We start from the raw sequence: 26,165 nt of genomic DNA on the forward strand, positions 1-26,165 counted from the left end.
GTATTGTCACCTGCTTATTTAACTTATATGCAGAGTACATCATGAGAAACTGGGCTAGAGGAAGCACAAGCTGCAATCAAGATTGCCGGGAGAAATATCAATAACCTCAGATATGCAGATGATACCACCCTTATGGCAGAAAGTGAAGAAGAACTAAAGAACCTCTTGGGTGAAAGAGGAAAGTGAAAAAGTTGGCTTAAAGCTCAGCATTCAGAAAACTAAGATCATGGCATCTGGTCCCATCACTTCACGGCAAATAGATGGGGAAACAGCGGAAACAGTGGCTGACTTTATTTTTCTGGGCTCCAAAATCACTGCAGATGGTGATTGCAGCCATGAAATTAAAAGACGCTTACTCCTTGGAAGGAAAGTTATGACCAACCTAGACAGCATATTAAAAAGCAGAGACATTACTTTACCAACAAAGGTCTGTCTAGTCAAGGCTATGGTTTTTCCAGTGGTCATGTATGGATGTGAGAGTTGGACTGTAAAGAAAGTTGAGCGCTGAAGTATTGATGCTTTTGAACTGTGGTTTTGGAGAAGACTCTTGAGAGTCCTTTGGACTGCAAGGAGATCCAACCAGTCAATCCTAAAGGAAATCAGTCCTGAATATTCATTGGAAGGACTGACGCTGAAGTTGAAACTTCAATACTTTGGCCAACTGACTGGAAAAGACGCTGATGCTGGGAAAGATTGAAAGCAGGAGGAGAAGGGGAGGAGAGAGGATGAGATGGTTGGATGGCATCACCGACTGGGTGGACATGAGTCTGAGTAAACTCTGGGAGTTGATGGACAGGGAAGCCTGGTGTGCTGTAGTCCATGGGGTCGCAAAGAGTCGGACTTGACTGGGCGACTGAACTGAACTGAGGATCACTTGCAGATCTTTTCAAACTCTGACTCCTCAGAGGGAGGCCCGGGCATCAATATGTTAAAGCTCGTCAGGTGATTCCGGCATGCAGCTACTGTGAATCCCTACGATGTCTCCAACGAGGGTCCTTCCAGTAGTACCATGGAAGGCAGGCTCCTGTATGCTCAAAATGTCGGGAGTCCGCACTGCTGCCCAATCAAATACACGTATATCCTGGGTTCTTCTCTCTTAAGCAGAAAAATGTGCACATGCACAGCCCCATCCTCGGACCCAAACTCTGCGTCTCTCCTGCCCAAACTTTACAACCAACAGTTAACAAACAACCTGAAGCAGAAACAAGGCCCTTCGGAGGGTCAGAAGACTAGAAGTCCTCAGGAGGGGTGAGTCCCAAGGCTGAGAGAGACATATTTCCTTAGGACGGTCCTCCCATCGGAGGACCGGAGGGACGTGACATCACACATAAGCAGTACTTCCAGGGGGAACACAAGCCTCACAAGCATCCACGACCGGTTGCTTATTCACGATCAAGCTGCCGCCCTAAGCACGTAGGATTCGGTCCAGCGCCGCCAACTCGTCTCACACGGGTACGCTTGCGCAGATCTTTGAGGTCATATTAAAGCGCTCCCACCGCTGAGACTTCTGGGAAATGGAGTCGGCCAAGGCCAGGCTCTGGTCGGGAGCGTGGGCGTCAGAACTCTGCGCAGGCGCACTGCTCTCCCGACCAGAAGAGGCGCCGTCTTCCTGGGTCCCGAGCAGTCTGTGCAGGAGGTGAGAGCTGCGGGTGTGTACTGTTGAGCCGCGGAGAGCGCGCAGCGGCAGAGAGAGTGGGACACTGAGACCCTGGGGGAGGTGCAGTAGGAGCAGAAGGGGTGAAGCGGGCGGAGCCAGCCTGCAGGATGTGTGTGTGTGTGCTGTGCGTGCGGCGACGTCCCTGCTCGGACAGGTGCGGACTAGGAAAGTTGTACCCGCATCCCAGTGTGTGTGTTCCGTGTGGGCACTGTTAGCGGTGGCCTTTCGGCGTGCCCCCTCTATATGTCAGATCCCAGCTCTGGGGTTGGAAGTTTGGAGGCTTCCTTCGCCCCTCCGGTACCTTCTTATCATAACAATTGCTCAATAAACGTGAGTGGAATTGACACTAAATCTAGGGTTCCGCCCACTCCAGTTCCTCTCTTTTCCAAAAAGCGCCTCAGATTGTCTCGTTTAGCTCCCCTCCCTAGACCTCCGTACGAGTGATCAGGGGGCCTTCGTGGGGGAGGTAGGACTAGATGTGGGGGAAAAAAAATACGAAAGAAGTAGCGAAGTGATAGGCAGATTTGAGAAGGAAATGCTTTTTATAAGAGTGAAGCGTCGAGGAATAGTGGGAGACAAGGATGGGGAAAAGCACACTGTGGTCAGGGCATACAGGATCAGGACAAGACACGGTTAGAAGGATGGATTGTATGGGGCGGATCAGGGGTTGACAGGAATAAAGCTAATTTTGGTGCTTTTATTCTAGAGGTCACATTCAGAACTAGAGAGGGGAAGGGACTAGTGTAGGGAGCCAGTCAGGAATGCTTGGTAGTGGTCATATTCCTGAATCAAGCTGTCATGAGCCTGAATTATGATGGTGTCAGTGGTAGGGAAAGATAGAAATGACATTGCAAAAGAAGAGTCCGAAGGACCTGGTGACTAACTAGATTTGGGAGGTAAGAGAGCCAGGAAAGAGTTTGAATTTGGGGCAGCTGGGAAAATAATAAAACATCTGCTGTAAGTGTAAGGGCTTCCTTGTGGCTCAGCAGTAATGAATCTGCCTGCCAACACAGAAGACATAGGTTCAATCCCTGGGTTGGGAAGATCCCCTGGAGGAAGAATTGGCAACCCACTCCAGTATTCTTGCCTGCAGAATCCCATGGACAGAGGAGCCTGGCAGACTATAGTCCATGGCGTCACCAAGATTCAGACACAGCTTATTGACTAAACAACAAGGAGAAATGGAAGGGCAGGGAAAGGAATTGATGTGGGGAACTGCATAGGAATAGATGGTTTTAAGATGCTGACAGAATGCCTAACTCAAAATACATAGTCATTTGGAAATGCAGGATGAGTTTGGAAGAGGGAGTGGGACTAGATTCAAGAAGCATTTCTGTAGAGGTGGAAAATGGAGCATCAGGTGTGGATGGACTTTCTGTGAGACAGCAAGAACACTACACAGTCTGAGCACTGGGCAGCATGAGAAACTTGCCGAAACAGTCAAAAAGCTTCAGAGAAATAAGGAGAAGAGGACTGTTGGAATCAGAGCTCATAAACACCTTGGCATTTTTCAAGCATACAGTTTCAGGTGTGTGTGGGGTGTGTCCGACTTGCTTGTGACCCCATGGACTGCAGCACACCAGGCTTTCCTGTACTTCACTATCTCCCAAAGTTCACTCAAACTCATGTCCACTGAGTCAGTGATATCATCCAACCATCTCACCTTCTGTCACCCCGCTTCTCCTCCTGCCCTCAAGCTTTCTCAGCATCAGGGTTTTTTTTTTCCAGTGAGTCAGTTTTTCTAATCAGGTGGCTAAGGTACTGGAGCTTCAGCTTCAGCATCAGTCCTTCCAATGAATATTCAGGACTGATTTCCTTTAGGATTGACTGGTTGGATCTCCTTGCAGTCCAAAGGACTCTCAAGAGTCTTCTCCAGCACCACAATTTGAAAGCATCAATTCTTCAGCGCTCAGACTTCTTTATGGCCCAACTGTCACAGCCATACATGACTACTGGAAAAAACATAGCTTTGACTATACAGACCTTTGTCGGCAAAGTGATATCTTTCCTTTTTAAATTTGCTGTCTAGGTTTGTGCTTTTCTTGCAAGGGGCAAGCATCTTTTAATTTCATGGCTGCCATCACCACCCAGAGTGATTTTGGAGCCCAAGAAAAGAAAATCTGTCATTGCTTCTGCTTTTTTCATCTTCTGTTTGCCAAGTATCTTAATCAATGTGTAATACTCAAACACACACATATAAAATTGCAGTTTATCCTGTCAATGAACATGCAAGTTGTTTGTAGTTTACCCTAGTGATCTTTTCCCCACTTCAGATTTGTGTTGCCTCTGCAGTCACATATCAAGGTTTCCTACCTACGTGGATGTGTTTGGGGATTTTCTAGTTTATCAGTCTGTTTTTTACGTGGCTATCTTTTCATGAAAATAAATCATTATAACATAGAGATTAAAAAGTGCTGGCTGTTCCTGGGTTCAAATTCTGCCTCAGCCTCTTACAAAGCCTAAATTTCCTAATCTGTAAAATAGTACCCACCTTACAGATTTATGAACACAGAATTCAACTGTTCTTGTAAAGAGTACTTAGCATAGTGCCTGGTAAGTAGCAAAAGTTCAGTAAATTCTAGTTATTACTAATATATCATAAAATATTTTAATATGATAACATTACCATATTAATATGATCATATCAGTGGTATTCCATTGTGTGTATGAACTGGGCCATACACAAAATGCTATCAAATCCTGTATTTTAGAAACTTAAGATATTTCAAGTTTTTGCTCTTCTGGGACTTCCCTGGTGGTCCACTGGTTAAGACTCCACCTTGCAACGCAGGGGACACCAGTTCAGTCCCTGCTTCAGGAAGATTTCACATGCCACGGGGCAACTAAGCCTGTGCACAACTACTGAACCCAAGCTCTAGAGCCCATACTCCACAAGAGTAGCCCCCACTTGCCACAGCTAGAGAAAGCTCATGCACTGCAACCAAGACCCAGTGCAGCCAAAAATAAGTAAATTTTTTTTTTTTTTGCTCTTCTGTAGATTAAATGAGATGACATATAATGCTTAGGACGTTGCCTCACATGGCACTCAGTAAAGGTTAGCGTTAATGATAGTTAATAAGAAGCTTTGCGTATGTTTTCCCTTAGGAAAAACTTCATAAGAGGAAGTTGCTGGGTCAAAAGTATGTGTTTTAAGGCCCCTGATACAAATTACAAATTCTGCAGGCCAGAATACTGGAGTGGGTAGGCTTTCCCTTCTTCAGGGGATCTTCCCAACCCAGGGATCGAACCCAGATCTCCCACATTGCAGGCGGATTCTTTACCAGCTGAGCCACCAGGGAAGCCCTTCTGGTAGGGTCAGAGCCTTATGGAAATCTAAGAATAAATACAGCTAGTCTACATGCAAACTGCGGTCTGGGCTGATGCTGGGGTGAAGTAGGGTTTCAGGGGCCAGGGATTCTTGGGGCTTTGCTTTCAACACTTCACCACCAACATACCTGCCTGTGTTAGTCTATTACAGCCTGTTCTCTACCCCATGCCCCCCACATACTCATGGATTTTGCCTCCTGGTACCTTTGACTCCTCTGACTCTCATGGCTACTTCTGTCTCTCATGATATACTTTCAGCTCATTGCCCACTGGTGGAACTAGGTTCCTTTTATTTTGGGAAAGCCTCTTAGGCTTTGTGTGAATCTTTGTCATTAAACTTTACTTGAGTTAACTGAGTATATCTCAGTTTCTTACATAAAGAGTCTAATTAAGACATAGTCAAATCAAGCATTTGGGGGATTCATGAGTGGGGCGTGGGGATTGTGTGGTCCTGAGAAGGAAGAGGGAAAGGTGTGTCTGAGTACTGTCCTGCAGTCAAGGCAGTGTATTCATTGATCCTTGTTATTCATTCACCCATCTAACCTGTGGTCCTCGCATTTCTTAGTTCATGATCCTGAGGATGGACGTCAACTTTTGAAACCAGACCACATATCAGTCCACGGGTCAGCCTCTGTACCGCCCACCTGTGGCTTAATCAGCATGGCCCCAGTCTTGAGCCTCAGGGTCATGTGGAACAAGCTGTGGCTGCCCCAGGGTTGCTCTGTTAGCACCGGGTGTTGCTGTGAATGGGGTATTTTTCCTCTGAAGAGGCTGTAGGTGTTTCCTTGACAGGAGTTGTCCATATAGCCATTCATAAAACTTCTTATACTTCTTGTCTGGTAATCATGATGAACAATCTGATCTGATCTCAAATCCTCAGTCATGTCTGACTCTTTGCAACCTCATGGACTATAGCCCGCCAGGCTCCTCCGTCCATGGGATTCTCCAGGAAAGAATACTGGAGTGGAGTGCCATTTCCTGCTCCTTCAGGGCATCTTCCCTACCCAGGGGTCAAACCCACATCTCTTACATCTCCTGCACTGACAGGTGGGTTCTTTACCACTAGTGCCACCTGGGAAGCCCCATGATGAACAATATGTAATGTGAATTTATAAAGGCAATATGAGCCTTAATATATTCTCAACTGCCAGGAATAGAACTTTACCTCTAAGATCATGATGAAAACAAGCACCACACTGTATTCTGCACAGCCTTGCACTCCAATTCTGGGATGAGGTGGGCTTGCTCTTGGCCTTGCTTTTCTTTGCTTTCCCTTTGTGTAGGGTATTGAGGATGAGGGTGGGTACGTAACTCAGTGGTGTGTGGAGATTTCTTGCTTCACAGGTCACAAAACTACTAAACAAGTCTGGTCTTTCTCACAGCCTGTTTCTCCTCCCACCTCTCTACCTCATTAGGACTCGGCTCTTCTCCGCAAGGAGAGTGCACTGGAGGGAATGGCTGCTGTGTCTCTGACCAGATGCCAGGTGAGGTAGACTCTTGTGTTTCTGAAACTATTAGGCTCCAGAATGTAACCACTTTTCTTTCTGTCTTGGGGCTTCTCTGCTCAAAGCCACCCAGGTGGAAAAAGGACTCCATAAGGAATGACTTGTGTTGGTATCTTTCAGTGACCCCTTCTTGCCTTGAATATGTGCCCGCTAGCCTGTCACCAGGGACACAGCCTCCATTGCCTTCACTTTTTTTTTGCCTTAAAACTGATGGTAGGGGTCTCATGGGAGGGTCTAGGGAGCAGCAGGCAGTTTCAAGTTCTGATTTCCCTTTAGTACATCCACAAATGGACTGAAAGTAGGCCCCCATATTCCAGGGAGTGTTGGGTTAGGCAGAGAATGTGACACATACTATAAAGCACCCCAGTGAGGTTGAAAGAGTCCTGGAGAGAGAGTTTTTGTGAGGGTAGAGACACACAGCTTACCCCCTTTCTGCCCCAGGGCAGAGTTTTTTTAATTCTGAGCTCTGGCTTAGAACCTCTGCAGACACTCTGGAGACTCATCTGGGTTTTAGACTTGGGGATAAAGATGGAACTCACAGAATCAAAGAACATTAGAGTGAATTGAGAGAAAGCCTAGAGATGATCTAATCAACCCCACTATTTGAAGGATTTGTCCACGCAAACACAGACATAAGGGCTTCCCAGATGGCTCAGTGGTAAAGAATCCGCCTGCCAATGCTGGAGATTTGGGTTCGATCCTTGGGTCGGGAAGATTCCCTGGAGGAGGAAATGGCCACCCACTCCAGTATCCTTGCCTGGAAAATTCCACGGACAGAGGAACCTGGCAGGCTACATTCCATGGGTTACAAAGAGTTGGATGTGACTGAGCACGCACGTATGCAGACTCACATCAAGACAATTGGTGAAATTGGACTAAGTTTATAGATTAAATAATATCACTCCTCTCCTGATTTTTACAATTATACTGTCATTATACAAGAGAAAATCCTTATTTTTACAAAATATACACTGAAACATTAATAAGTAAAAAGACATCATGTTTACAAGTTACTTTAAAGAAGTTTGGAGAAAAGATAGGCAAATGTGTATATTCTGAGACAAAGATAAAACCAGTGTGGAAAATAACATTTGGGGATGCTGGATGAAGGGTCTTTGTTCTATTCTTCCAAGTTTTCTGTAAGTCTGATAAAAGAGCCCCCGATACTCCAAGGCTCAGCTAGAAAGGTAGTGTGGGGTTGTGACCAAAAGTCATGCCTCATGGCTTTATGGCACTTAACCCAAATACTTCAAAACTGTTGTCTTTCCACTCCCATTTCCACTTTTCTTTCCACTCTTCCAGCATCCTCCAAGCTGTTGTCATGTATGACAGTTTTGTCTGGTCCATGTAAGAGAAGGATTATGAATAAGGGAGAACATGATTGTGTTTCCAGGACCCAGTGACATTCGAGGATGTGGCCATAGTTTTCACAGATGAAGAGTGGAGGCATCTGGTCCCTACTCAGAGGGACCTCTACAAGGAGGTGATGCTGGAGAACTACAAGAGCATCGTCTCATTGGGTAAGGAGAGCTTCCCACCAGGAGTAGACCCTGTACTGAATTGATGTGGAGTTGAGAGGCTAATATATTGACACCTCTTCTTCTCCCACCTGAGTTGGAACCCCTGAGAGACAAGACGGAAGAGCAGAGGGATGTGACTTAGCAGTCACAGTGACAGTGGTTTTCTGAATCCTGAACCCCAGCCTGGGACAGGCTTACTCCTTGAGCTGTAAGCAGACTGGACAACCACAGGCCCCCTCACTGAGCAGCCCAGCCCTGCACCATAGAGGGCTCACCACAACGAGAGAAAAGCCTGCACAGCAGTGCAGACCCAGCACAGCCACAAATAAATAAATTTTTTAAATGGTGAGGCAGAGCTGTGCTAATTAATAGTTTAAATTTATTACTATGTGAAAAAAATCAAGTTTACAATTCAGCATTATTTCATTATCCAATTTTTTTAAACCATCTGAGCCACCAGGGAAGCCCTCCAGTTTTAACTTTTGTTTTTTGTTTTTAATTGACAGCCTTCTGCCTAAAATGATCTTTTACATATAAAAAGGTCTGGAGTGTATTACATACAGTGAGTCATGATGGATTTAGAAATTATCAACTTGTAGACATCAAAATAAATCAAATAGAAATGATTTTAGATGGGGTAGCCTTATTTTCCAAATAATGCTCTCCAATAGTTTTTTTTTTCCCCCAAAAAATTGAGATATAATGGTCATTATCCAGTTTTTAACAAAGTGTATCTATAGGTATCTTTCTGTATTAAAGTGAATGGAAAGAAAGAAATTAATACAAAATACAAAAGGTGATTTTTCTTATTGTCTATGCCTCTAGTTTTCCTACAATGAACACAATCCACTTGTTTAAGTAAAATCATACTTAATATGTGTATGTTAGTTGCTCAGTTGTGTCCAAAAATAATTGTACTAAAGCATAAACAATAAGCAAAAATGGGCACCTACATTACACATTCTTATTCAAGGTAATCTTTTTTCATTCTCATCTTCCCTAAGGTAAGGACTCTTCCTGCCATCCTACCAGTGCTAGAGCTAGGAGCATCCCATTCACTTCATGGGGAAGAATAAACACATTAATTCAAATAGAGTCTATTCACTCTGACTAGACGCTACATGTTCCCTTTTAGAACCTCAGTCTTGACCTCCATTCAGAGGTTCCTGCACTTCTGCATACCTGGTGTGCACTTCCTGCCTTTTGCATTTTCTCTCTGAAATACTTGAGGCTGGAATTTGCTTTGGAATCATTGTGTATTTTCATCACATATGACCACCTGGCTTGTTTCTTTCTCTATGAACAGGGCTTCCAATACCTGGACCTGATGTGATTTTTCAGTTGAAGAGAGGGGATGAGCCTTGGCTAGTGGAGTTTCATGGATTTGAGGGGAAAGAAGGTGCAGAGAATGTCTCTTTAGGTAATTGAGTATGAACTGGCAGGAGAGTTTTGTTTTGCTTTGTGGTTGTTATTTAGGTGCATGTGGGAGGGAGTATTGGGTATCATATTTTTCCTCAAATTCACGTCTTCTCCTATATTGTTTATTCTCTGTCACCCCGTTTTCTTTTTTCCCCCTCTACATCTTAAAGTATTGTTCACCTTCATTCACCAAATGTTTCCTTTCTCAGATTTGTCATGTTATCCATTCAAACTTTGATTTTCCTATTCCTTACCATCCCCTTCACTTACCTGACACTCCTAATTAATCCAGCTATGCTCCCAATGGAAATTCTCCTCTTTTTTGAGATTTTTCACTACCAGTTCTATTCCCTGTTTCAGTCCCAGGTCTTGGTTTCTCCCTAGAGTGCAATACTATTTGTGGGAGCAAGCAAAGTGACTGTCATTACTTTTCAGATTTATTACAGCATCCCTCCTTTCTGTGCTAACATTTCCTAACCCAGGAAAGAAACATGCATCTGTATTTTCTATCCATTCCAGATTGGGAGACTAAGCCTGAGTTTCAAGGTGCTTCAGAAGAAGAAAAATCAGAAGGATCATTGAAGGAAAAGCTTGGAAGAAAAGGTTCTCCATCTCCTAAATTTGAAGTTTATGCACTGGATGGCAGGTTGGGAACAGAGAAGGAAAGCCCTACAGTTGAGGCCTGCAAGAAACCCCCTTCTCTGGAGGAAAGCTTGCGGCACAGGGCAACCCCTCCCAAGAAAATTCTCACTAAAGAGAGAGACCAGGAATGCAGCAACTGTGGTAAGACCTTTTTTGACCACTCCTCCCTCATCCGCCATCAGAGGACTCACACTGGTGAGAAGCCCTATGACTGTCCCGAGTGTGGGAAGGCCTTCAGCCACAGGAGCAGTCTCAGTAGACACCTGATGTCGCATACAGGAGAGAGCCCCTACGAGTGCAACGCCTGTGGGAAAGCTTTTTTCGACCGTTCGTCCTTGACTGTACATCAGCGAATTCATACTGGAGAGAAACCCTTCAAATGCAGTGAGTGTGGAAAAGCCTTCTTTGACCGCTCGTCCCTTACCCGCCACCAGAGGATCCACACTGGAGAAAGTCCTTATGAATGTAACCAGTGCGGGAAAGCCTTTAGCCAGAAAAGTATTCTTACGCGACACCAGCTAATCCACACGGGCCGGAAGCCGTATGAATGTAATGAGTGTGGGAAAGCCTTCTATGGGGTCTCGTCACTGAACAGACATCAGAAAGCCCATGCTGGAGAGCCTCGCTACCAGTGCAGTGAGTGTGGGAAGGCTTTCTTTGACCGCTCCTCCCTGACTCAGCACCAGAAGATTCACACTGGAGACAAGCCATATGAATGCAGTGAATGTGGGAAAGCCTTCAGCCAGAGGTGCCGGCTCACGCGACACCAGAGAGTTCACACAGGAGAGAAGCCGTTTGAATGCAGTGTGTGTGGGAAAGTCTTCAGTTCTAAATCATCAGTTATTCAGCATCAACGGCGTTATGCCAAACAGGGAATAGACTGAGTGGAGTGAAAGCTTTAGTCCAAGGACCTCCATGAAAACTCAAGACCCCTCTTAAATCCATCACCTGGTCATCACACCTATGCTGGCTACCCCCTCCTTTTTCTGCCTCTCTGCACCCACAGTGTTTGAAGGAACACTGTCCACCCACTGTGTTACAGAGTTGATGTGGGATGCCAGAAATTAGAATGTGACTTTAAAGAGTCAACATCCTGAAGACATTTGTCAGACACTAGGGACAAAGGTTAGGTGGCAATCCTCAGACAAACCTCTTGTCCGAAGCCCCAGGCATCAGTGCACTTTATGTAACTGGAGGCCACAGCTGGACAGGGAAGGCACACTTATGTCAGAGCAGCACTGTTGTTTCCAGAAGTTCTTTTTTTATAGCCGTTAGTCCCTCTCTCTCTCTCGGAGGATTTTGGGCACTGACCTTGTCCTGTTGTGTGCCAGCATCTAGATCTCTTAATACTACTACTAGTAGCTAGCACTTATTGAGCGCTTATTATGGCGTAAGCACTCAGCTGAGAGTTTTGCAAGGAGTAAATCATTTGGTCCTTTCAACAACCCTCTGAAGTAGGTACTGTTACTCCCCACAATTTACAGATGAGCAAACTGAAGTTTAAAGAGATTAAATAACTTGTCCAACGTAACGGCTAGTACAAGGAAAGTCAGGTCTTGAATACAGGGCTCCCTTCAAAATCTCTTTACCATGAGGCTATAAGGTTTGCTTTATAATTTATGTATGTGTATTATCTGCTAAACTAGATTGTACACAGAGGCCTGACTTACATGTCTTTGTATCTCACACAGTGCCTTGCAAATAGGTGCTCAATAAATATTTATCTGAATTAATAACATTTTGACTTACCAAGTTCTATTTAAAACACCTCTTAGCGTCACAGCCTTTCTCTGAATTTCAGTCTCACCTGTACTTTTGTCATCTTGGGCTTCTATTACTGTAGTAGTCACTCCCTGATCTGAATTCTTTCCTCCTCTTTATTGAGGAGGGGGCTATCAAGCTATGGCCCAATAACAGACAAACCCCAAATAAACAAAGATTCATTTCTCACATAAAATCAGATGAGTCAGTCTTTCTTCCTCACCCTCATCATTTAGAATATGTTGCCTCCAATGTCATCATGGGAGACATTTTGGGATATTTTTAAGGGCCATCACTTATAAATTGGAACCCAGCACCAAAAGGCTAGAAGGTCAACAGGCACCTCAGTAATTGGTTAATATCAACAGCCCCTGTCACAAGTTACATTTTTCCATATCACTGTTAGGTCAGCCTTTCCAAGTGACCCCCTTCCTGCCCACCATTGCCTTATTCAAGGCCTAAAATAGCTCCCTGTTTAATGAAGGTGTCTCTAAATATTTAAGTCTGCCCTGACATGACCCTGCATTACTCAACTTGAAGCCCTGACTCCCCAGATCCTTCTGTTCCCTGTTGTTTAGTCACTGAGTCATGTCTGACTCTTTTGACCCCATGGACTGTAGCCCACCAGGCTCCTCTGTCCATGGGATTTCCCAGGCAAGAATACTGGACTGGGTTGCCACTTCCTTCTACAGAGGGTCTTTCCAACCAAGATCTTGAACCCATGTCTCCTGCACTGCAGGGTGAGTCTTTACCACTGAGCCACCAGGAAGCTATATTTCCTGGGCCCTGCCCTATATTTTTATTTTCTTGAAGGTGAGGCACCAGGCAACTTTGATTCCAGGCATCTGCATTCCCTTTCTGTTTACTCAAGGTGAAGCCCAGAAGACCTGATTCTGAAAGACTGTCTGGAATGTAGCTACCCTGCATGAACCCTAATGGACCAAGATCCATTTCTCCCTGGGAGTTGAAATCTAGTTCAAGAAACTGGATTGCCAAACAGACCCTTCCCTAATCTACTCAACCCTACTGGTCTACCTGTCTTAAAGCAGAGGAACAGCAGAGAAGGTTTTTCACATGTCGACTTTCAAAGCAACCTGAGTTAAAACCAGAGTGCAGAATCTGTTGGAGTGGATAATATGTGCTATTATTTAATAATGTCAAGTAGAAAATAAAAGGAACTACTGCCAAACTTTTCACTGATGACTGACTCTGAGAGTTCTGAATCTTTATTGCCTTATTTTTTGCCTTATCTTTATTACCTTCTGAATGTTATTGCCTTAAAAGTAAGTTGAAGGTCCAGTATTTCCCTAAGATGCTCTGCCATTGTCAGCAAGATTAGACAAGAATGAATTCAGAATTCTAATCGACATTTGGGTAAAGTGATAATTGAAACAGAGTGGGAACATAAATTCAGCAGTTCTCCTTTTGTTACCTTTTAAAACTTGGAGATGTGCAGAGCATTTTTAAAAGGTGAAGTACCTTTCCATCTCCTGCCAACAATTCTGAGGAAAGGGCCATTTAACTCTTAACTGATACCTGCCAGTAGGACATGGAGTAGTGGAGGCTTTCCATTTTGAGGTTTTAGCTTCACCAGATGGCCACTAATAAGATCAAATCTTGGAATCAGAAATTGGCATTCTTAGGATATAAGGCAAAAGACTTGGTAGTGTTTGTAGGGTTTTACCCTAAGATTTTAAAAGTGGTTTTGAAGAAAGGAAATAATTTCTCTGGTGTTTAAGTAAGCCCTAAGTTTTAAGAGAGAACTGAAAACTTAACCATACAGATTACCAGAAGCACTCCAGGAATCAACGCTTCAGAGAAAAAGGATCAACTCTGAGATGAGACGAACTCTGAGATGAATTGAATATGATAGAGCAAACCTGTGCAGCAAAGCCTGGGGCAGATAAGTGGTGGGACTACTAATCCCAGAAATTTATCTGGGATGCCAGGATGGCCAGGTTGGCCAGCTTCTGAGCTCTGCAGCACTCACCCCCTCACTCATCCCCAGGCCTGTGCCACTAAGAGTACATTAACCCCCACAACTCACATGAATAACCAGAGGAGAGGAGGAGCTGGGGAGCAAGGTTACCAGGTGCCAGTCACTAGGTAACATGCTGATAAAGCCAGAATCGTGATTCCTCAAGAAGTCGAAGAGAAAAACGGCTGTGGACGTTAAATTCCTAAGTGGTCTCTGCTACTGAGGCGGGACTTCTATGGTAAAAAAGCAGAAAGTAGTTGAAGTGGCCCATGTTGAGCTGAGGTGATCCTTTCCAGTTTTTCCCTCTTCCATGGTGGTTCACTGGTTCCCTGTTTACCTCTCTTAATATCAACTTTCACGTCAAAGTTACTGGCCTTTGATGGCACTGGAGCTTCTTAAGGAAGACAGGGATGCTTTCCTGGAAGGATGTTGTGCTAAACACAAAGACAGACTGGAAGGCAACAGTGATCCTCAAATTTAAATTTAGGAAATCTAATAAATTTAGGAGAACTCAAGGTCAATCCACCCTTAAGACAATGGGGACTCACTGGGGACCAATGGGTTTTTATACCAAGAGATTTAAACTCCACTCTGCTGTTTTGTGAGACCAAGATATAATTTTTGAGATTCTACTTTTCCTTATTCCAAGGTGCTGTCTGGTTACTTAGAGTAATCTCTGTCTCCACCCCACCCCCACCCCGAGCCGCAATGGTGTGGAGGCGCTGTAGACAGGAAGCGACGGAGCGGAGTGAACAGCCCTTGGGATGCGGACGCCTACCCTCCGAGGGAGCACAGTAGCCAGAGAGAAATCCTGGTGGGTGGCGCCGCCCTCTGCCAGTTACAGTTGCGGAGAGTGAGTGTCCCTCTCGAGGCTGGTTTTGGCTCGGCAGAGCACCTCCGGGGTCGGAGCCCAGAGTAGACACTGAGGAAGCGGCCGCACCTGTGCGTCCAGGAAGGAGCGCGCCGAAGGACTGAGCACCTCTAGGGACCCAGCAGAGCCCCCAGCACAGAAAGTAGCCTGGCCAGCCGCCCGCGGGGTCCTCTGGGAAGCAGCATCCGGTGATGCGCGCCGCGCCCTGCGGAGGATTCTGGGAATCGTAGTTCAGCAGCGAGTCCGGGCCGGCGCGACTCAGCCCCGCAGGCTCCTAGATGCCTTTGTCGCCCGCCAAGCCTACTCAGTGGTGTTCATGAGGTCGAGCCTAGGGTCCAGGAGGATTGAGTGCGTGTTCTCTTGAGTCTGAGTGCCCCGAAGGAGGGCCGGGGAGGGCCCCCGGGTGGAGGGCGCCGAGCTGCCCAGCGAGGGTCGCGAGAGCGTTCCCGGGCCTCTAGGTGGGCCGGCGCGGTGGACCCCCGGCCCCTCGCGCGTTCGCCTCTCCCTTTTCCCGCAGTCGTCACCGGCGGTAGCGCGGAGGGAGTCAGCATGGAGCCGAAGCGCAGAGGTGAGGATTTCAGAGGGATGCCGCCTGCTGGAGAGAAAAAAGGAGAAAGGCTGCCCTCTGGCTGGGGCAGGCTCAGGAAGAACACACATAACGTCTCCTACTAGTTGATCTCACGTTGGGGTTTAAGGGGAGCCCCCGACCTGCATTGCCCTGCTGGTCTTTCGGGTGCCCTGCCGTCTCTGAGTTGATGTATGCCTTCTTTGCCCACGAAATCGACAGATCTGAACATTTGGCTTTTTGATAATGACATTTGTTCTCACAGGAGCCCCATAAGGCTGTTGTAGAGGAAGGAGAATATCCAAATAGACCCATTTGGCAGATGGGGAAAGTGAGGATTTGAGAAGTCACAGGATTTGTTTAGTGCCCTGGATCCCCGCCCCCCCCGCCCCCCCACGGCCCATTGCTTTTCTGAGAAGGCCAGTATTCAAAAAGAATTTAACTACTCTTTCATCCTGTGAACCTGGACCAGAACAGGAATGACTCATTAAGAGGCAGAGATTGACATAAGCGGGACTTCGCGTTTATTTTGACTGTCACTCAGCAGATAAGAGATATAAATAAACATGTCTTTAAGTGTCCAGGATCTTCCAGCAGTGTTCTGCTGGAATTTAAGGGCAGAGTAGCGTAGGAGATCCCTGAGGCAGCCATGGTCATGGCTGTCTTGCTTCAGAGATGTTGTGGAATTGTCCCTTGGTTCCCTGTGTTGACTCTTCCTAGGTAACAAGTCGTTGTGTTTGGCAGTTTCTGGGAGTTTACTGCAAACAAGAGTAGTCACCCTGGTTCCTGTATCTATTTATAGGGTCACTTTCTGAGGACTCAGACCTTCCTCAGGCTGGAAACCCCAAAGAAAATGGCCTGACCACTGTGCTGCTGACCCCTGCATCCCAGGTGGGTTTAAATTTCTTTTTTTTTTTTTTTCTGTTCTCGGGACATGAATATGGTTTCCAGCATTGTTATGGATTTGCTCAGCCCTGATTCCTAGCCCACTGTCTTTATCCTGATAAACTGATGAATGATGAACCTGATAGTCATTGCTCCTGTCTTATGCAGAATTTTGCCTCCTGGCATGACTTCTCCATCTGCTTAGTACAAGATGTGCACAAGCTCTTCTGTGTTGTAATTGGCCTGCTGGTGAGATGCAAAGGAGTAAAAGCCATTTGCCTCTGCCTGGTGAAGTTTACTGAGGAAACAAGGTATAGATAAGGAAGATCAGTGGTCAGGGATGATCCCACGTGCCTTGGGGCAACTAAGCCCTCGCACTGCAACTAATGAGCCCTCAGGCCACAACTACCGAAGCCTGCACACCCTGGAGCCCGCGCTCTGCAACAGGAGAAGTGACCACAGTGAGACGCCCTCTCGCTGCAACTAGAGAGTACCCCTCACCGAACACGATTAGAGAAAGCCTGCGTGCAGCAACAAAGACCTAGCACAACCAAAAAAATAAAACATAATTAAACAGCAAGAAGAAATATATTTTTCTAAATGCAGAGAAATTTTAAATACTGAAATTACTAGTAGAACAAAACAGTTAAAAATAAATTCATCAATTACAAAAAAAATTCACTTCTGACCACAGACTATACAGTTACCTTGTAAGAGTGGTGACCACCGAAAGAACATTATTTCCTTTCATTAGTTGTGTATAAGGGTTTAATTCTTGACTGTAAGACAGTAAGATTTTTAATTAAAGAAACTTTTCAAAATCAAAAAAGAATAGAAAGAAATTACTAGTACCGACAAGTCATCATAGGTCTTGAAGAGCTTTTCCATCCTCTAGAGTATTTAGGGGGGGAAGTGTTGGCATAAAAGCTGCATTTTGAAAGATTAGAGAGTACATAGATGGAAAATAGAATATAGGAATATTCCAAGAGAGAGAACAGCTTTGGAAAAAAGTCTCCAAGTGATGAGAGAGTCAGAGATTTTCAGAGGAAATGTGTGTCACTGTGGAGTGAGCTGGATGGAGTATGGTGAGAGAAGCGTATGCCTATTGTAGCCAGACCACAGGAAAGTCTACACAGGATCTTTTTTTAACTTTTCATTTATTTTTTGAAATTTATGCTTGGCTGTGCTGGGTCTTTGTCGCTGTGCTCGGGCCTTCTCTAGTTGCCACAGTGGAGGCCACTCTTTGCTGTGGCGCACGGGCTTCTCATTGTGGTGGCTGCTCTTGTTGCAGAGCACGGGCTCTAGGTGTGTGGGCTTCAGTAGTTATGGCTCAGGGGCTCGGTAGTGGCGGTGCACGGGCTTAGTTGCTCCTTGGTATGTGGAATCTTCCTGAATCAGGTATCAAATCCGTGTCCCCTGCATCGGCAGGCAGATTCTTAACCACTGGAAAGGGTTAACCACCCTTCGTAACCACCAGGGAAGTCCCACACAGGATCTTATTGCAAAGACAGATAAGACCCCATGAAAGTTTTTAGAGTCCCAGCAAGACAAAACATGCCATGACTGATTAAGGAGAGATGAGTCTAGGTGCCCTGAAGGATCTGGTCCAGGACCCTGGGAGAACAGCAGACCTTGTGGTAAACGCACTGGGACTGCCCGTCATCGTCAGACCTGCCTCACAGCATCCAGGTGCTGACAGTTTATGCAGAACTCTGAGAGGAAACACCAGTACTGCTTCTGACCTGAATGAGGAGGAGAAGTAGGTGACAGAGGATGAGATGGTTGGGTGGCATCACCAACTCAATGGACGTGAGTTTGAGCAAACTCCAGCAGACTGTGAAGCACAGGGAAGCCTGGTGTGCTGCAGTCCATGGGTTGCAAAGAGTCAGACACAACTGAGAGACTGAACAACAACAGCTTTCAGAGGAAAGAGGGGCGCTCTACTGTCCACTGGACGGTGCGTGATTGGTTTACTTGCCCTCCAGGCCCCGCACAGGCGCCCTGAGCAGCAGCCCCCTCCATGAATGAGTCTGATTGCTGAGGTTTTCTCAGAACTGAAGCCCGAAAGGAAGTGCTAGGTAGTCTGTCTCTGCTGCCTTGCTTGTAAAGAAAAGACACTGTACAAATTATATTGCCTGTGCTGAGCACGCCTGAGGCATATGACTTTAAGGGACCCTAACTCAAAAAGGGAAGTGATTTCATTGTTCAAGTATTAGAAAAAAGTTAACTTATTTTGAGCAGAGAATATTCAAGTAGGTAGCTCTTTTAACTTTATTTTATTATGTGAATTACTTAACCAGTTGGTTTTGGAGCATACATATGTGTGTGTGTAGTCCTAATTGGGGCTTAAAATGCTGTTTTATAAATAAATCTATATGTGTAGCAAACATCTTAATTTTTTTTAATATATACCCACTGAACAAACTTTTTAGCCAGTCCAATACATTTATATTCAAGGGGCTATGGCAAAAGTGGTGTTTCAAAGAAAGCCATAACTGGTTCATTTGCTAGCATCCCAGGGACTGGTCTGTTTCAATGTGTCTCCTTTAACTTGAAGTTGTATAGAGAAAAGTTTTAATAGAATTAGAAAAATTATGAGACTTTTGTTTTATCATTCATGAACAGATTCAGCTATAGATTCAAAGGAACATTACCCACCCTGCTCACTCTCCCTACATTTGACTGAACAATCTAAACTTTTTGCCTGTCACCTAGGTCAAGGGAAGGTAAAGTAAACACTTCTGCAGTGTTTTCAACACTTGATAAACTTCCGTTCCCCTCCCACCTCTGTCCCCATGGCACACTTTCATAGAACACCCCATTTAAACTTGTTTCTATTCATTCTTGTTCAAAGGTTCCTCCTTTGAACTCGTTACAAATATCTAGTGTTCCTGCTCTGTGCCAGAGAGAGGGCTGCTTCATTGAGGCAAATTAAACCTGGTCTCCGCTGCCGTGGAGATTAGTGTCTAATGGGGACAGACAGATGTTCATCACAAAGTCTTCTCACCGTGTGCATAACCCAGGAAAAGGGAAAACCCATGGTGCTACAACCTAGAGAGTCAGGGAAGGCTTCCCTGAGCTGAAAGCCAAAGTGTGAGCAGGATCAAAATCGCTGAAAGGGGGACTTCCCTGGTGATCCAGTGGTTAAGACTCCATGCTTCCAATGCAAGGGGCACTGGTTCGATCCCTGGTAGGGAAACTAAGATCCCCCATGCCACATGGCATAGCAAAAAAATTTTAAAAATAAATACAGTGTTTTTAAAAAACAGCTGAAAGGATGGGGCAAAGGGGGAACTTTCAGGAACAGGAAGCAACGTGTATAAAGGGGCAGAAGTAGTTGTGGCCCACATTTCAGGCAGCCACCAGCTGCCTGGGGCACAGAGAATACAGGAGGAGTGGAGTGAGATGGGATAGAGAGTAGATGGTGGGGGTGGGTGGCAGAGTAGTCAGACTGATTGGGGAGAAATGGCAAAAACACTTTGGGAACTCATAATAATTGGGGCTTAAAATGCTGTTTTATAAATAAATCTATATACTGCAACATGTGTAGCAAACATCCTGATTTTTTTGTAAATATATTGGACTGATTATATTGTCAAAGGAAAACTAGAGGGAAAAGTAATTCCTATTTGTTGAATCTCTTGTATTTTTAAACCCTACCATAAACAAAGTGCTTAATTTATATTTCCTCTACTCTCCCATGTCTAAATAGTAAGGATTTCTATAGTTCTATCATTTAACTTGTTGATACATAAACTAGGAACTTGGTATCCTTGGATTTTACCCTGAAGATGTTCCTTCCCAGATGCAGGTTATATTCAATTCTGGTGCATGGCGGTCAGGAGCGAGTCTGTGGTTGTAAATACATCAGTGTTGGAATGGTAGAGGTCATTTTGCCTAACCTTCCTATTCTCCCTGTCTTCCTTCTCCTATGCCATCTTCTTGAGTCCTGCCCAGAGGCTTCTGGTAGGAGGTCCCTTGGTGAGCACTGATGTGGTTGGTTTTCAGGGATCGATGATCAGGGACATGGCCGAGGCTGTCACCCAGTGGGAACAGCTGAACCCTCCGCAGGGAGGCGAGCCTGAGAAGCCTAGGAATCTGGTCTTGCTCGGTAAGCAGCACTCCCACCCCCACCCCCACCCTGCGAAATTACTCAATGTGGTACCCTGACTTCCTCAGTTCCTAGGAGCTCTGAGGTTCTTAGATGCAATGATTCCTAATCCCGGTATAAGGCAGGTATCTTCTGCTCTTTGCTTCTAAACACAGGCTTAACACTTCTAGAATCAGAAATGAACACCTTTTAAAAACTGTGTTTGCCAAGGCAGTAGCCATCCTTCTTCCCTATTTCCTGACTGAGGATGCTGAGACAAAGTTCTAGGAGAAACACCTCTTAAGAAATGGGTGTGGAGAAGAAATGACAACCCACTCCAGTATTCTTGCCTGGGAAATCCCATTGACACAGGAGCCTGGTGGGCTGCAGTCTATGGGGTCGCAAAGAGTTGGACACTTGGCAACTAAACAACAGCAAACACTGTCAAAGCAGATTGTGATTTGGGAAGTATTTCTTCATGAAAATGGTACATAAAATGGAGAGTGAAGTGACCTAGAAATATGGAATGTAGAGTTTTATAAGAAATTTGTATAGAATAATAGTTGCAAATATTCAAATAATAAATCTGTGGCTAAAGGGGAAAAAAAAGGAAATGGGTGCTTATTTTTTTAATAGGGAGAGGTGAAAACAAGTGATTCACTGGTTCTGAACTCAAGTAGACCACATATCAATCTTCCTAACTTCTTCAGAGAAATCCTGTCTTATCCTGTTCTCTCTGACAAGCAAGTCACTCACACTGAACATATACACTGAGACTCCTTTTTTTTTCCCTGTAAACAGGGCTTCCAATTTCCAAGCCTGATGTAATTTCTCAGTTGGAGAGTGGGGAGACGCTGGAAAGAAAAGTCTCAAAAGCACCTAATCCAGGTGAGTGACTGTTGGAAACCATGAACAGAAAACCCAGATGGGAACAGCATCTTAGAAATGCTTGATTTTGCTAGACCCAAGGAAAGGTTAAAGTGCCATTCTCCTGGGCCTCATTGTATCTCTGTGGATGATGATCTGTTGTAAAGTCATAGGTTTATTTTTTGGAAAGCAAATACTTTCCATCCTTTCAAATCAGTTCTCTTCTCCAAATAAGGTGAAGTGAAATCAACTCTTAAATATTTATTAATAGTTTGGGTGCAAGGCTCTAAACCATGCTATTTAATATATGCTATTTTATTAATATCTCTTTAGGATAAGGTGACTTTTTGTCTCAGACCAGTGACCATAAATTGGTCTCTGAGTCTTCCCATGCCTTACTGTCTATCTAAACGGGGGCAGCATAGCATAGTGGTTAACAGTGCAGACTTTGGAACCACTTTTCCTGGATTCAAAGCCAATTTGAATTACTTATCAGCTCTAGTGAAGTATCGATTTGTTTGTTTAGTCAATAGGTTGTATCGAGCTCTTTTGCCACCCATGGACTATAGCCTGCCAGTCTTCTCTGTCCATGGGGGATTTCTGGACAAGAATACTGGAGTGGGTTGCCATTTCCTTCTCCAGGGGATCTTTCCAACCCAGGGAGTGAACCCATGTCTCCTGCATTGGCAGGTAGATTCTTTGCCATCTAAGCCATCTGGGAATTATCCATTCTGTGACTCAAATTTCCCAACAGTAAAATGGGGAATATGTAAAATGCAGATAACAATAGCTTTAACTCATGGGGTGGTTGTCAGGATCGAATGAAATAGTCTAAGAGAAATGCTTAGAACAGTACCTGGCTCTATGCTAAGCAAATGATAACTAAGGATTAAGTCCTGCTAACTTTTTGAAAGATTTGAGCCTATCACTTCTGTCAAACTGGATGCTGTAATAGACCACCAGCTAATTATACTTTCTTTAATTTTTAATTATATTTTCTTATCCTTGTCTACTTAGGCAGCATATTACTGCCAGATTCCCCACTGTGAGCTACTTAACTCTTCCAGTTCCGTATTCCTCTTCTGCCCTCAAGACCTTTGCTAACCTACCTGCCTAGTCATTGTACCTTCTCTCTTCAGCTTGAACCCTTAACACCAGACAGGCAAGTCTCTGACTACCCTGCACTAACCATGTGTTCTCTATGAATGTTTGGGCCTTTAGTTCTTCCACTCCCCTTAGCCAAAAGTCCGTTTGCCTTTAACCTGTTTCCACCAACTTGTCATTATAATCCCAGCACTTCCCTGATTATATGTTATTGAGAACATTGTATTGTATTGATTCATGTCATGTAAAGTCTTGGTTGGAATGGATACTAATGACCATTTAAGCCTGGAATAGTTAAACATTGCTAGTGGTGCAGCTTTCCCCATCCCCTCCCCCAAACTCTTACTAAGAAGTCTAGAATTTGAGGCCTAGTCTGGACCAAACTGAGTCTGTGAGGGGTTTGAAATTCTCCTCCCCATACATTGCTCATTTTTTGAAAAAACTTGGTTCTGGCTTACTCTTTCCAGTGTTTTCAGTGTGGAGTGATCAGAGCTGCTAAGTTGCCTTTCAGTTACTAATTTAATTTGTAGATCTGGACTACCTTGAATGCTAGCTTCTAGGATTTTGTGTCACACTCTGAGACAGCGGAACCAACAAAGGTTTTTGTGTTAAGAGGTATGGTTTTAGAAGTTCAGCCTGCTAGCAGTGATTGGGACATACTAGAATAAGAAAAGATTGGTGGTAAGGTCAGCTGACAATGGACATTTTCAGAACATGATGCTCTGATAAGGTTGTGACAGTGGGCAGTCCTTGGCAGACCATCCCTCTCTGATCCCCCCAGTCTCCACCAGACCATGTTTGTTATCTGCTGTTCCCCCCATCACCTCTGTTTAGTCTTGTTCTATTACTCTTTCTCATTTCCTCCCATGCTAGACACGGGACTGTTGAGTACCTGCTCACCTCTCCCTTTATGCCTCTGCACCCCTTCGCCCAGTCATCTTTCTTTTCTCATGCTCACTCAAGGTTGCAAGGCTATTTGTGGGAATTTCCAAGCTCCTCTGTTCCCTGTAAGCATTTTTTGTTTCTTTCATTATTTTCCTTTCACAGCAATTATTTTTCTCCCAGTGTAAGAAATTATAACATTGTAGTTTTGTTTATTTCAGACTGGGGTACAGAACCAGAGAGCAAGGAGGTAGCCCCAGAGCAGGACATTTCTGAAGAAGAATCAACCCCTGGGGTGTTAGTAGAGAGATTTCCAAAGGAAAGTTCCAGTGAATGTGAAGATTCTTTAAAGAATCAGCAGGAAAACCATGAGAAACGTTTAATACAAGAGGTTGGCCCTCAGACGAAACCTTCTGGGGAGAGAAGCTACCAGTGTGATGAATTTGGAAGAAATTTTAGTCGGAGGTCATTACTTGTCCAACAGCAAGGAGAGAGCCGACACAGCCGTGATTCATTTAAAAAGAACTTGAAGCAAAGTTCAGATCTAATGAAACATGAGAAAATCTGTGCAGGAAAGAAACCTTGGAAGTGTAATGAGTGTGAGAAGGCCTTTAGTTATTACTCAGCGTTTGTCTTGCATCAGCGAATTCACACAGGAGAAAAACCCTATGAATGTAATGAATGCGGCAAAGCCTTCAGTCAGAGCATACACCTGACTCTGCACCAGAGGATTCACACGGGAGAGAAACCTTACAGATGTCACGAATGTGGGAAAGCCTTCAGTCACCGCTCAGCCCTTATTAGGCACCATATAATTCATACTGGGGAGAAACCTTATGAATGCAATGAATGTGGGAAGGCCTTCAATCAGAGTTCATACCTCACTCAACATCAGCGAATTCATACTGGAGAGAAACCTTACGAGTGTAATGAATGTGGGAAGGCCTTCAGCCAAAGCACATTCCTTACCCAGCATCAGGTCATCCACACTGGAGAGAAACCCTATAAGTGTAATGAGTGTGGAAAAGCTTTTAGTGATCGCTCAGGCCTCATTCAGCACCAGAGAACTCATACCGGGGAGAGGCCTTATGAGTGTAACGAATGTGGGAAGGCCTTTGGCTACTGCTCAGCCCTGACTCAGCACCAGAGAACTCACACGGGGGAGAAACCCTACAAGTGCAACGACTGTGCCAAAGCCTTCAGTGACCGTTCAGCCCTTATCCGTCATCAGAGAACACACACTGGAGAGAAACCTTACAAGTGTAAGGACTGTGGAAAAGCCTTCAGCCAGAGCTCATCTCTTACAAAGCATCAGAAAACTCACACTGGAGAAAAACCCTATAAGTGTAAGGAATGTGGTAAGGCTTTCAGCCAGAGTTCATCCCTTTCTCAACATCAGAAAACTCATTCTGGAGGGAAAATCAGGGAATATGGAAAAGCCTTTAGTGAGCATTCAGCCTTCAACCAGCAAAAGAGAATTGATACTGGATAAAAGCAATGTAAATGCAATACATTCAGAACATCCTTACTGAACAATTACTATAATGCTGTGAGGGCTACAAAGGAATTAAGACTATGTTACAAAAGAGATTTAATTGAGAAGTCATTGGTGATATGGGACATAGCTTACTCAGAATGTGAGAGAAGAGTTTTGCATTTTTTAAAAATATCCTAACAGAGGACACTGTGGATCTCCCTAGGGAGAGAGGAGAATTATTTCCAACACCCTGATGTGTATGTACGCTGCTAAATCCTTGCACAGGAAACAGGGTGTGCCATGATGGAAAGAGGACATCTTGACTGAGCTAGATGGTCTCATAATGCTAAGGGGATGACATTTTAAAGGGATAAGTGGTCCTTTTAGGCAAATTGAAGGGGTAGAAATCAGAGGTTGGCAATTTGCATTATCTGTCCAGAGTTGAGAGTGGTGGTGGAAGAGACGTTGTCCTTGGTCTTAAATAAAAGAATTTAAGTTGTAAATTAAATTTACTAAGTTGCTAAGTCGTGTCTAACTTTTTGCAACCCCGTGGACAGTAGCCTGCCAGGCTCCTCTGCACATGGGATTTCCCAGGCAAGAATACTGGAGTGGGTTGCCATTTCCTTCTCTGGGGGATCTCCCGGCCCAGGGATCAAACCTGCGTCTCCTGCATTGGGAGGCAGATTCTTTTACTGCTGAGCCACCTGGGAAGCCCTATCTAATATATAGTCAGTTTTATTTCATCCACAGTTATCCCAAAATGTCATTTATAGCTCCACCATCCGTTTTCAATCAATGATAACACATTGCATTTTCTTTGCCCTACATCTGTAGGCTGCTTCAGTCTAGAATGATCTTTCAACCTCTTTTTGTCTTTCATGACATTAACATTTTGAGGAGTCCAGGCCAGTCATTTTGTGGAATGTCCCACAATCTGTATTTTCTGATTATTTTCTCATGATTAGAACCAGATTAAGCATTTTTAGTAAGAAATCTACCTGACTGTTGTGTAATCCTCAAATCATATCAAGAAACTCAAAATGCCAGTTTGTCCTGTTGTTCCTAATGCTAAGTTTGATTACTTTGTTCCAATGTTTGTCCAAATTCCCTTATTATAATTAATCATCTCTCCTTTTCGACTTAGTAAGTCATCTGAACGTATTGCTTCCCAACAAAAGTTCACCTGGTGTTTTTGGACTCCATTGAAGATCCTTGCCTGAATCAGTTATTACATTGTGCCTTCATGCCAAGTCCCTTCAGTCGTGTCAGACTCTTAGTGACCCCATGGACTGTAGCCCGCCAGGCTACTCTGGCCATGGGATTCTCCAGGCAAGAATCCTGGAGTGGGTTGCCGTGCCCTCTTCCAGGGGATCTTCCCAACCCAGGGATCAAACCTGCATCTCTTATGTCTCCTGCATTGGCAGGCAGGTTCTTCACCACTAGTGCCACCTGGGAAGCCCAACTATCTTGTATGCATCAGTAATTTGTTCTTTTCCACTGATGATATAGTATTCCATTGTATGACTATACTACAATCCGTTCTACTGTTGATGGATATTCGAGTTGTTTCTAGTTTGGGGCTGTTATAAATATAACTGCTATGAACATTCCTGTT

General features: G+C 44.7%; 2 protein-coding genes across 8 annotated transcripts; both read left to right on the forward strand.

Annotated features, from left to right (window-relative positions):
- Positions 1 to 766: 766 nt before the first annotated feature.
- Positions 767 to 11,806, forward strand: ZNF2 (zinc finger protein 2). Of its 4 annotated transcripts, none has more exons than XM_043467768.1 (5): positions 767 to 1,636; positions 6,400 to 6,468; positions 7,792 to 8,009; positions 9,316 to 9,429; positions 9,948 to 11,806. In XM_043467768.1, the coding sequence occupies exons 3-5, from the start codon at positions 7,976 to 7,978 to the stop codon at positions 10,952 to 10,954; spliced, it is 1,155 nt and encodes a 384-aa protein (XP_043323703.1). In that variant the 5' UTR covers positions 767 to 1,636; positions 6,400 to 6,468; positions 7,792 to 7,975; the 3' UTR covers positions 10,955 to 11,806. The 4 variants fall into 4 exon arrangements, with proteins under 4 accessions (XP_043323703.1, XP_043323700.1, XP_043323702.1 ...); XM_043467765.1 differs by having other exon boundaries at positions 7,883 to 8,009; XM_043467766.1 differs by lacking the exon at positions 767 to 1,636 and adding an exon at positions 2,755 to 3,185 and having other exon boundaries at positions 7,883 to 8,009.
- Positions 11,807 to 14,932: 3,126 nt separating this feature from the next.
- On the forward strand, positions 14,933 to 25,053 carry LOC122441347 (zinc finger protein 501-like). Of its 4 annotated transcripts, none has more exons than XM_043467761.1 (5): positions 14,933 to 15,248; positions 16,048 to 16,136; positions 20,139 to 20,241; positions 21,022 to 21,108; positions 23,295 to 25,053. In XM_043467761.1, exons 1-5 carry the CDS (start codon positions 15,230 to 15,232, stop codon positions 24,563 to 24,565), a joined length of 1,569 nt encoding a protein of 522 aa, XP_043323696.1. In that variant the 5' UTR covers positions 14,933 to 15,229; the 3' UTR covers positions 24,566 to 25,053. The 4 variants fall into 4 exon arrangements, with proteins under 4 accessions (XP_043323696.1, XP_043323697.1, XP_043323699.1 ...); XM_043467762.1 differs by lacking the exon at positions 20,139 to 20,241 and adding an exon at positions 23,065 to 23,198; XM_043467764.1 differs by lacking the exon at positions 23,295 to 25,053 and adding an exon at positions 22,105 to 22,542.
- The last annotated feature ends 1,112 nt before the right edge of the window (positions 25,054 to 26,165 follow it).

The sequence above is a fragment of the Cervus canadensis genome, chromosome 5 (assembly GCF_019320065.1).
Source record: "Cervus canadensis isolate Bull #8, Minnesota chromosome 5, ASM1932006v1, whole genome shotgun sequence".
Classification (NCBI taxonomy): Eukaryota; Metazoa; Chordata; class Mammalia; order Artiodactyla; family Cervidae; genus Cervus; species Cervus canadensis.